This window comes from Canis lupus, chromosome 16 (assembly GCF_011100685.1).
Source record: "Canis lupus familiaris isolate Mischka breed German Shepherd chromosome 16, alternate assembly UU_Cfam_GSD_1.0, whole genome shotgun sequence".
In the NCBI taxonomy this organism is placed as follows: Eukaryota; Metazoa; Chordata; class Mammalia; order Carnivora; family Canidae; genus Canis; species Canis lupus.
The window spans coordinates 16,619,642-16,631,832 of NC_049237.1; the positions used below are offsets into that span (position 1 = coordinate 16,619,642).

Genomic DNA, 12,191 nt, shown 5'->3' on the forward strand with positions numbered 1-12,191 from the left:
CACTCCTGGTGGGGTGGAAGCTGGTCTGCGTGGCTCGGGGCTAGATCCTGATGGCCCCAGATAGAGACCAGGTGCACTGCTCTCGACCTGGAGCCCTGCCATAGACTCTGAGGATCTCCTGCCTCACTGTGGGACAGGACCTCTTAAACATTGAATCCAGCTTGGATTCAGCCCAAAGTGGCCAAACCTCCTTGGATGCTGTGATGTGAACACAAACCACATGCTGGCAATAGGGAAAGGGTGGACCAAATTCTTACAGTCTACATAAGAGGGAATTGGGCTTGCTCCTTAGGATTGGGCATGCTCCCCAGGATTGGGCATGCTCTTTGGCAGCCCCCTGCTCTCGGACCACAGCTCGCCAGGTCTTCACTGGGTTAATTCAGCGTGCTCAGAATTTCCATTTCTCATGGGTTTCTTCAAGGCCCTCTTTCTCTTCTCCCTCCACCCTCTTAGTAACCTTATCCACACCATGCTTCAATGACTGCATGCTGATGACACAGTTCTAGCTCCTTCTCAGGTCTTTCTGAGCCATAAGCTTGTGCATCTAGTTGCCTACAGGTTACTCTTCTATAGGATGAATGTCCCTTGGGTACCCTACACCCAACATTTGAAAAATAGCTCTTTCTACCTCCTTGAACCCATCCCTCCTGCCATGTTCCCTTCCTCTTTGTGTGGATGACGTGCTGCCCTCCACCTACCTGCAACCATCCATCCCCAACCCCGCAGAGTGCCTTCTTGATCTCCCCTCTCCTTTTCATGCCCCACTTTCCACCACCATGTGTGGTTAGATCTAGGTCTAAGTCTTCACTCACCTCTGTCCATCTTGCTCTTTCCCATCATCACAGTCCATAGTTACAGCCTTGATGTAATTTCTTTGGGAAGACTTTCTTGACCATATCCTCACTGCCCTATCCGCCATGCACCTGCATGCACACACATAGACGCTCCCCACCCCCTTATCCTGTGTGTGCTCACACATTACAGTGTGTGCTTTGCCCATTATAGTACTTTTTGTGCAATCCCCTAGTTGTCACTTGTGTGTGTGTTCAGCAGACTCCATGGGCATACAACCTGTGTGATTCCACATGGGGCCATGTTTGGAGGGACCCCACACCTAGTTGACCTCCATTCCCTGCTGTTGCCTTCTTGAAATTTTTAAATAATTTTTGAATCAGAGACTCCATTTTTATTTTGTGCTGGGCCCCCCCAGTGTGTGTACTCACCAGGCTGTGAGCCCCATGAGGGTGGGGACACGGTCTGACTTGTTCACAAGGGGGTCCCTCAGCACCTGGTATGTTGACCATGTAAAAAAGTGGCTGGGAGATATTTGTAAATAGTTGAACCCATTGTAATCTAAGAAGCCTCATGTATAAATGATCAGAATAACTGTCATGTGCATCCACTGAGGCAATGCACATTAAGCATTTAAAACAGTGTCTGCCACCTAATATGCCTGTAGCCAATGTTTGTTCCCTTCTTTTTATGCTACAGCTGTCCCAGAGTTCTCATTTAAAATGGTATCTGGCTAGCAACCTCTCCTAACTTTCTGCTAAGATGTTTATTAAGACTGGAGAAGATGGGATCCCACTAGAAAATAAATCTGATGGCCAGCCTAGCCTGAATCTGGAAGGCAGCTCCATAACTGGGAGGCCAATAGAACAGCCTGACAAAATCGTACCCTGGTTTTGTCACATGAGGTGCCCCTACTTCACCTCACAAAAACAAATCCAGATTACAGAATAAATAAGGACACCCTTAGAAATGCCCTGATTTCTGCCTACAGATTCAGGCTGTAGGCCTGAAATAGCCTTCCAACCATGTGTCCATGGAGAAGGGCTAGTGAGGCTGGACCATGATGCAAGGAGAGGAGAGCAAGAGAAGGCTGGACAGGGCACAGGGGTAAGACACCATAGGATTTAGATTTTTTAAAAGATTTTTTAAATTTATTCATGAGAGAGACAGAGAGAGAGAAAGGGGCAGAGACACAGGCAGAGGGAGAAGCAGGCTCCATGAAGGGAGCCTGACATGGGACTCAATCCCCGGTCTCCAGGATCAGGCCCTGGGTTGAAGGCAGCACTAAACTGCTGAGCCATTGAGGTTGCCCAAGATTTAGATATTTAGATTGTATCTTATGCATGGTGGAATGCTGTAGGTGGGTTTTAAGTAGGATAGTGATGGAGATGAACAAAGTGGAAGATAAGCAGGGAGATTGGGAGCTTCTTATAATGATCTGGACAGAGGGTGACCACAGATGGGACTAGAATAGTGGTAATGGAGATGAAAAGACTGGACAGGCATACCTTACAAGTAGAGAGCATGGCACTTAGAGATTGAGCAGGGAAGACAGATGTTAAGAGGAAGTGGTGTCACAGATAACCCAATTATCAGTTGGTTAATGCCATGATGACGCTGCTATGTTACAAGTCAGCTCAAAACTGAATGGCTTAGACCAATATGCATTTGCTTTTTTTTCTTTCATATGTTCATGGGCTGGCCAGGGTGGTGGCTCTGCCTCTAATTTAGATTGTTTGGGCTTGGCTCTAGTCTCTGAGTTTGGCTCAGGTCTATTCATCATTCTAAGAGTATTATAATCCTACTAGTATTCTGCGAGTATTTGTAGTACTAGTATATGAGTGGTTAACTAGTAGCAACTCAGCATATTCTTCTCATTTAGATGGGCAAGGATGCAAAAGTGAAGCCAAAGTGCATAGCATATTTAAAGGCTCAGCACACATCCTGTCTGCTCATGTTCTGTTGGCCAAAGCAACAGATGGACAAGCCCAGAGTCAGGACGTCAGAAAAATAAACTTTGCCCCAAAGTGAGGGATGGGGGAGTTAGCTAATATTTGCTGAACAATATTTCCACCTATCACACCAAGTTTCTGGAATGAGCAACTAAGTGAATGGAGGTCTTTTTTACTTAAGTAAAATTGCAGTTAAAAAAAAATTGCAGTTAAGAGAAAAATGTTCCTTGGGCATCAGTTAGCTTTTGCTTATGCAAACTATTCCAAAACACAGTGGCTTAAAACAGCAAACAATTGTTATTTCTTCTAATTCACTGTGTTGCTAAAGGGGCTTTTCTGATCATAGACAGGATAGCTGATTTCTACTGGTGGTGCCTATACATCAGTGTTCATTGGAGGCTCAGCTGGTGCTGGCGAGTTTAGGATGCATTATTTGCATATCTGGACATCACCCAGTGATAGCGGGGCCATCATGTGCATCATCATGGAGATGGCCTGGCTGTTCGTCTCCTACCTCAGGCTCATTCACAGTGAAGTGGTTGCAATGTTCCCATGAGCAAACAAGAGAAGGCAAGCCCCAACAGGCAGCCAACACTTTCCAAGACTCTGTGTCACATATGTTGATGTCTGGTTGGCCAAAGCAAATCAAGGCCAGATTTAAGAGATTGAAGAAATAAGCTTTGCATCTTGATGGAGTGAGGTACAAAATTACATTGCACAGAAGCGTGCATATAGGAATGAAGAGGAATCCATGGCCATTCTTGCAACCTACCACACTTAACTACAGCAGAGATACACTCTTATTTACAAAACAAACTCTAAGTGTTTTACAAGTATCAACTTGTCTAATGCTCCTAACCATCCCACGAGGTGGGTAATGCTATTCTCACTTTACAGATGAGGAAACTGAGGCACAAAAATGTTGAGTAACTGCAGTAACTTGCCTTAGTTCATAAAACTGATGGAGAACTCGAACTACACTGAGTGGCCTCAGAGTCTGTGCTTACCCACACTTACCCACTGCATTAGCCTGACTTTCAATGGGGTGCTATTACTATTACTACTACTACTACTACTACTATTAGTACTACAAGTAGAAACTGGGAGCTGTATGGATGACTTCCAGCAGAATATCAGAGGAAGCAAGCTGATCATCTCCTACATGGACAATGAGCACAGCCAAAGGCATGTCCAGGTAGATCATGTCCCTCTTGAGAATAAATCAAGAGTAGTAACAAGCACATGAGCTCTGTGAAGATTAGGCTAAATTGCCATAGCTTCCTTCAATTTGATTCTTTTTAAAGATTTATTTATTTATTCTGGAGGTGGGGAGGACCAGAGGGAGAGGAAGAGAAAGAGTCTTAAGCAGACTCCACGCTCAGTGTGGAGCCAAATGTGGGGCTCAATCTTACAACCTCGAGATCATGACCTAAGCCAAAACCAAGAGTTGGCCGCTTAACCAACTGCACCACCCAGGTGCCCCATGAGTTTTGAGCAAGTATTTTTATAAAATTTTTACTCTTTTACCTCTTTTATCACTTTACTTTTGTTTTCTATTCTGTACTCATAGCCAGATTTCTTTTTTAATCAAGAAACATTTTAGAGATCCCTGGGTGGCTCAGTGGTTTGGCACCTGCCTTTGTCCCAGGGCATGATCTTGGAGTCCCAGGATCAATTCCCACGTTGGGCTCCCTACATAGAGCCTGCTTCTCCCTCTGTGTCTCTCATGAATAAATAAATAAAATCTTTTAAAAAAACCATTTCAAACATAAACTGTCTCCAGTCAGTTAATTATTAAACAAATATTAACTATCTTCCAAAATTCCTTAAGTTCTCACAGAAAAAGAGAATAAAACATTTTAAATAGCTAGTACCAATTAGCTTTTGCTATATAACAAAGCACCCCCCAAATAGTAGCTTAAGTGAACAACTATGTATTTCTCAATTTCAGATGAAAATAAACACCTGGGGCACCTGGGGGGCTCAGTCAGTTAAGCATCTACCTTTGGCTCAGGTCATGATCCCAGGGTCCTGGGATCCAGCCCTATGTTGGGCTCCCTGCTCAGCGGGGAGCCTGCTTCTCCCTCTCCCTCTGCCCCTCCCCCCAACTCGTGCATTCTCTCTCTCTCTCTCTTAATAAATAAATAAGATCTTTAAAAAAAATGAGATCCAAAGAGGATGTGTCTGATCATAAGGATGTGGCAGATCTGATTTAAAAAACTAATGCTTTGGGGTTCTGATGTAAGCGTTTTTCTAAGGAAAAGGAATTCCATAGATATTCTTTCTAGATATTCCAAAGGGCTATTTCTAAAGAATTCTAGAGGTTAGTTGCATGAGTCTTTAGGTCTCATGTCAGAAGATGTATTTTCTGAAACATAATCCCTTCTAACTACCCGAGTGATATACTTCACCCTAAGTATTGTTCTTATAAACAATCTGAGTATTGTGCTCAGTGAGAGCCTTATTTCCTATTACTGTTTCCTAAATGATTAGATGGATTTTATAAGAAAGTGTCTAGAGAACTGGGATATAGGGTCTTGATCAGTCAGAACAGGGATTCTCATTTTGGTGCGCATCAGAATCACCTGAAGAACAAGTTAAAATACATATTCCTGGGCCCAGCCCTACAGTTCTTGGTTTAGTAAGTCTGGGTGGGTCCAAGGCTTTTGCATTTTGAAGCTCCTGAGCGATCTGATGCTGCTAGTCTGGGGACTATGCAAGAATCCCTTAGTTAGACTCAACAAAAACATCATGGCAAGTGTGCTATGAGATATGTAAGTGGTGTGTACCAGATTTATACTATAAGCACATTCTTTGTGCTATTATTATAATACTAAAAATTGGAAAAAAAATAAATAAATAAAATAAAATAAAAATTGGAAACTACCAAACTATCCGAACAATACAAAACTTTTAAAATAACTTCACATACCATTAAATGAAAAAAAACCACAACTTATCTCAGTGTTGTGTATAGATGCGTGTATATGCATGGACTTGAATTTATATTGAGGAACAAAGTTTTAGGACAAGTAGTGATTTTTTATTCTCTGTGTACTTTTCTACATTTTTTTTTTTTAATGATAGTCGCACACACACACAGAGAGAGAGAGAGAGAGAGGCAGAGACATAGGCAGAGGGAGAAGCAGGCTCCATGCACCGGGAGCCCGATGTGGGATTCGATCCTGGGTCTCCAGGATCACGCCCTGGGCCAAAGGCAGGCGCCAAACTGCTGCACCACCCAGGGATCCCTTTTTTTTGTTTTTCAATGGTCATATTTTGTGTAGTAAAAAAAATTGTTAAAAAAATAAGTATTATAAAGTGTTTTAAGTACAAAAAAGACAATCATTGAATTTAGCCATGATCAGTATTTTCCTTGTTACCTGCTGACGTCCAGCAATACTTACTCTCAGAATACTATTTGAGAACATTTGAAGAGAAAATACCTTGCCACATTTCATTACATAATCAGCATCAGAATTGGCCAAGTATGAGGGAGACAGAATCACTTATTATTCAGAGTCCTGGCCCTTAGTATTCAGAGTGCTGGCCCTGGGGCCAAACTTCCTGAATTTAAACCCTGAAATTTGTTATCACTGGGCAAGCTTCTTAACAAATGTATGTACTAGTTTTTTTATCCATAAGGTGGGGCTAATCAGGGTTATCTACCTTGTGAGGATTGAATAAACAACTTAAGAAATGTTACATATTGCTGTGTTTGTAAAAAAAAAAAAAAAAAAAAAAAAAGTCAGCAGTTGCCCAGTACTAGCAAACATACATTAATGTTTTCTGTTTTTGTCTAGATCTGGATGTGTGGAGGCCAACTCTTTATAATCCCCTGCTCCCGAGTGGGACACATCAGTAAGCAGCGCTTTTCAAACCAACCTGAGCTTGTAAAAGCCATGACATATAATAATCTCAGATTGGTGCACGTCTGGCTGGATGAATACAAGGTGAAGGAAATGTCTGTGATTTGGAATGATGAGCAAGAGCACAGAATGAGAATTGCTTTAAAGAAACCTGTGACTGCCTTTCCAGATAACAAGTTGTTTTTTTTTTTCTCTCTTTTCCTTAAATTAGTGGCACGCCGTCAGCCACTCATCCACCTGCCCCAGACCCTAGTCTCAACTAGTTTATTCTAATCTACGACACTTGAACATTACTTTTAATTTCTAAGGAAACTCAAGAAGTAAGTCAACCAACACAGGAAATTTGTTTTGTTTGTTTTGCCCCCTAAGGATTGCCTCCTCTGAAGCATATACCTTTCCCTGTTCCCATCCTCACAGGCAACTCTTTATTTATTTTTATTTATTTTTATTTATTTTATAATAAATTTATTTTTTATTGGTGTTCAATTTACCAACATACAGAATAACACCCAGTGCTCATCCTGTCAAGTGCCCCCTCAGTGCCCGTCACCCATTCACCCCCACCCCCTACCCTCCTCCCCTTCCACCACCCCTAGTTCGTTTCCCAGAGTTAGGAGTCTTTATGTTCTGTCTCCCTTTCTGATATTTCCCACACATTTCTTCTCCCTTCCCTTATATTCCCTTTCACTATTATTTATATTCCCCAAATGAATGAGAACATACACTGTCCTTCTCCGATTGACTCATTTCACTCAGCATAATACTCTCCAGTTCCATCCACGTCGAAGCAAATGGTGGGTATTTGTCATTTCTAATGGCTGAGTAATATTCCATTGTATACATAGACCACATCTTCTTTATCCATTCATCTTTCGATGGACACCAAGGCTCCTTCCACACTTTGGCTATTATGGACATAGGCAACTCTTTAGATTCTTTCTCCACTACCAAGTTCTCAAGTGGTGCAAGCTGCTGTGATCTGGAGACCGCACAAGAACCTCCACTGCCTCTTTCCACCAACAGTCAAAGATTTCTCTATCAAAGCCATCCCCCTTCACCTGTGCACCTCCCTCAGGCTTCAGTTCCTAGCCAGGTCCTAAAAGAGTGCACATACAGAAGACATGTAGCTGTGGCCCCATTTTTTGTCACCCCATTTTAACTTGAAACTTGTCCCTGCAGGATCCAGGCACAAACAAATATGGCAGGAACCCCAATAAGACCTCATTTTAGATATATGGGGAGAAATATGTAAGAATCTCTCTGTGATAGTATATGTTCTGGTCTTAATCTAATATATATTATTTAAAATCACAAAAGTAATACTACTCATTCTTTAGTAATCAGGGCAATGTGAATTAAAACCACAGGGAGATATTTCTATATAGTCACTTAGATTGTCAAAAACGTTTAGAGTCTGATAGGACCAATCATTGGCAAGCACAGGAATTTTCGGACACCATGTAAATAAACAGTACAGTAAATCTTAAAGACATAATGGTGAACAAAAGCAGCCAAGCACAGTAGAATATATACTGATTATTCAATTTCTATAAGTTAAAAATGGGTAAACTTAAGCCATATAATCTATGTGTGCACAAATTAGATAATAAAGTGAAGACATGAATACATAAGATAACATTTAAAACCAAGGGAAAGGCTATGCTCAGGATGGGAAAGGCAGGGGGCCTTGGAAATGCTGTTTATGTTCTATTTCTTGACCTAGTCAGCATTACAGGGATTGAGTTTTCAATAATTCATTAAGTTGTACATTTAATATTACATACTTTTTTATATGCTTATTATATTTCCTAATTAAAACCTTTTTTAAAAGGTAAAACACACTCAAGTTTAAAAGTCATACAGTATTGATTGGGATCCCTGGGTGGCTCAGCAGTTTAGTTCCTCCCTTTGGCCCAGGGCGTGGTCCTGGAGTCCTGGGATCACATTGGACTCCCTGCATGGAGCCTGCTATTCCCTCTTCCTGTGTCTCTGCCTCTGTGTGTCTCTCATGAATAAATACATAGGGTTTAAAAAAAATAGAAGTCATACAGTGTTGAAAGAGTATTAAATGAAAAGCAAGCTTGCTCAGCCCATAGTTCGACCCCTCAGAAGTAACATTAAATTAGCAATCATTAAATTTAATCACTAAAAATCAATCACTAAATTTAAATCACTAAAATTAATAGTTTCTTGTTAATACCCATTTAAAAACAAATATATATCCTTTTACATAACTAGATTCACATAATATTTTGTTCTGCAATTTTTCCACCTGTTAGTATATTTTATTTTTAAAGATTTTATTTACTTATTTATTTATTAGAGAAAGAGAGTGAGAGAGTCCATAAATGATAGGGAGGGGCAGAGGGAGAGGGAGAAGCAGACTCCCCGTTGAGCAAGGAACCTCACATGGGGCTGGCTCCCAGAACTTTGAGATCCTAGGACCTTGAGATCATGACCTGAGCCGAAGGCAGACACTTAACTGACTGAACCACCCAGGCGCCCCTACCTGTTAGAATATTTTTTAAAATATACTTTCAAAGTTTTAAAAATCCAAACATATAAACATACATACTAAAAGAACATAAATATTCTTTTAAATATTTCCTTTGAATGGATATCCTAAAATCAATCCCATTGATAAATAGCCCCCCAGTGATAAACATTCTGATTATCTCAGCTTTTTGATAATCCTTAACATTGATAAAATGAACATCGTTTACATTATCTTTTTGTACATTTGTACAAATATATATCTGGAATAAATCTCAAAACATGGACTTGCTGGGCCATGAGAAGTATGTTTTAAATCCTGGTGGTTGAATGTCCAAACTACCATCAGCAAATATATGTGAAAATGCCTGTCTCCCCACAACTTTTCCAACTCTGGTTTTAATTATTTTGTATTCTAATCTCATAGGTTAAAAATTATTATTTTATATTGTATTAATTAATGAGAGATCTTGAGCTTTTTTTTATATTTGTTAATTTTTTTTTTCTGTGAACTCTGGCCACAGATTTAAATAGTTGACTTAAACACAGCTTGGACTGGGTAGTTTCTGAATTTCACAGAGGATATAGTGACAACTTAAACTTAGGATATAGCTCTAACTTAAAGAGCGTATAACGTTTGGCATTAAATCAATGGATTGTATGACCTGGCACACTGGGAAATGTAATGAGTGACATTAGACGAGAGAGGGCTTTGCAGAAAATGTTGTCCGAGGTCTTCTCTGCCTTTGCTTCCAAATGACAACATCTCTCTACCACCCTCAGGCCCATCCCCTGTACCAATCTGCCCTGACTAGGATTGGCAAGACATGATGGCAAAGGCCTACAATGGTCAAGGGTCCCAGGGAGAATCCAACATGGTGTGTCCATAATACACTAACCTGGATAAGCAAGTTCTTCTCTTGTTCGACAATATTGTACTATAGTCTGGGCACTAGGAAACACAGGTGAAAATACAAGGGTTCTTTTGAGGTTTTGGTCTATTTAGAATATCTCTTATTTAAAAAAAAAATTTATTTATTGGAGAGAGAGAGAGATGAGCAAGTGGGAGTAGGGCAGAGGGAGAGGGACAGAGAGAATCCCAAGCAGACTCCCCGTTGAACTTGAAAGCCAACATGGGGCTGGACCCCACAATCTCAAGATCATGACCTGAGCCAAAACCGAAAGTCAGATGCCCAACCTACTGATCCATCCAGGCACTCCTAGTATATCTCTTTTAATATGGAGCAGATTGAATCCATCAGACGTTCATACTTAATACCCTCTTAAATCAGAGGGTATAACAGAGAAACGAGGTGTGGTAATGATAATGACCAGTACTGATATGACACTGACACTCCATGCCAGCCTTGGTTTCCCCAGTACTCTGCACGATTAGAGTATTCAGTCCTCACAACTTCATGAGGGTAGGGTCACATAATAACAAAGCAAGAATGTGACCCCAGGCTCTTACCCCAGAGTTAATTTGCCCTGAACCCACTATACCATCCCATTTCTGAAATCATGGACATGTGGACTGGGATCAGGGAATGAAGGTTTTGTCCTTGAGTATTGAGAGAGCAGGAGAAAGGGGATATATCACAATAGGTGGCTGTGATTGTTGGGCTCCTAAGAAGCAGGATCCAACCTTCCTGGATCCTTCTCTACCACCTCTATCATGGTTCATACAGCAAGCACACAGTGTATGTGAATACGTGTGGGGTGAATGAATCCCAGGTACCACGTGTCTCTGCCTTCACTATATGAATGAAATAGGAAGGCTTTTTGTTTTGTTTTGTTTTAATAGGAAGGTTTTTTGTTTGTTGTTGTAATTCAGGTGATGGAAATATATACTGCTATGTTCGATATACTGCTATGTTTGGTTTAACAAAATGACTCTCTATTTTCATTTAGGAGCAGTTTTTTTTACAACAGCCTGGTCTGAAATCTGTTGCCTATGGCAACATTAGTGAGCGTGTTGAACTAAGGAAACGATTGGGTTGCAAATCATTTCAGTGGTATCTGGATAATGTCTTCCCAGAATTGGAGACATCTAAGGGCAGCCTATGAAAAGGAAACAAATCATTTTCATTAATGAAGGACTAGAAGTCCCCAAGATCGTCAACAGAGAGAAGAGTACAAGTTTGGAACATCATGAAATTGTGTGACATGAGTAAGAAATACAACCAGAGAGCTCTAGAACAAGAGTGCCTTTCTGTCTTCCTTTAATGCTAGTTCATAACGCTGTTGCATATGCCACTACATTTCTGGGATGGCAAAACCTTGAACATTAGAAATATACCCTATCACACAGTTAAGACTATCATACAATTGAACAAGGTAAAATGTATTCCCTTTGTTATTTGCCAAACTCATTTGGTCCCATTAAACCATAGGGAATGCTCCACTCTTGGAGCCTTTGTCAACTCCATTCCTACTCCAGACAGTGGCTTTGTCGGAAAGACATTCACAGAGAGCCTTAGTTGGTACATCCCAGCTTTGGCCCAATTTGTATAGAACTTCTCTTTTGCTGACAGCGTAAATTTTGGTGCTGCTACCTCGCTTGGTTGGGTTCCCGAGTTTCTGATGTCCAGTCCACTTCCCATGGTGGTGCAGTCCAGTTCTCTAGGCCAGCCTTCTGGTTTGTGCCAGTCAGTTCTTTTGTCACTTGGAGACAGGCCCTCCTCCTTGCTCCTGATTTTGCCTTGTTCATGTCCCTCCTCTCCTATGGCTCTGGCCTACAGCTCTCCTGACACTTCTTGGATTGTGTGCTTTGTTGATAAATGTATGTTCTAAGAACTGTTTAGCTGGGACCAGGGAAGAAGGAACTAAATTTCTATCTACCCTGTGTGAACACACTCCCAAATGTCTAAAGTACTTCTTTTGGGTTAGAGGGATGGCTGTTGTGTTCACCCTGGTGAAGGTAGCTAGAAAGGGAAAATATATTTAATTCACAGAGATAATGAGAACACAAGGGAAAAGAACACATGGAAAGGAATAAAAGGAATGGGGGATACTTAGGGTAGGACCACCAGACCTAGCCTATGCTGGAGAAAATATAAACTAGTTTTTACAGCAGAAAACGACT

The 12,191-nt window shown here is 41.1% G+C and overlaps 1 protein-coding gene across 3 annotated transcripts in view; it reads left to right on the forward strand.

Moving 5' to 3' along the window:
* GALNTL5 (polypeptide N-acetylgalactosaminyltransferase like 5) overlaps nt 1–11,305 on the forward strand; it is a 57,240-nt gene extending 45,935 nt beyond the window's left edge. The window contains exons 9-11 of one of the 3 annotated variants that reach the window (XR_005371347.1): nt 6,548–6,697; nt 6,825–6,933; nt 11,018–11,156. Coding sequence is in view for 1 of the 3 variants with exons in the window: in XM_038559773.1 (XP_038415701.1) it covers nt 6,548–6,697; nt 11,018–11,173 (306 nt within the window). In the remaining 2 variants the exon portion in view is untranslated. Of the gene's footprint in view, nt 1–6,547; nt 6,698–6,824; nt 6,934–11,017 lie in introns of all 3 variants that reach the window. The other 2 variants (XR_005371348.1, XM_038559773.1) reach the window with 2 other exon arrangements.
* The last annotated feature ends 886 nt before the right edge of the window (nt 11,306–12,191 follow it).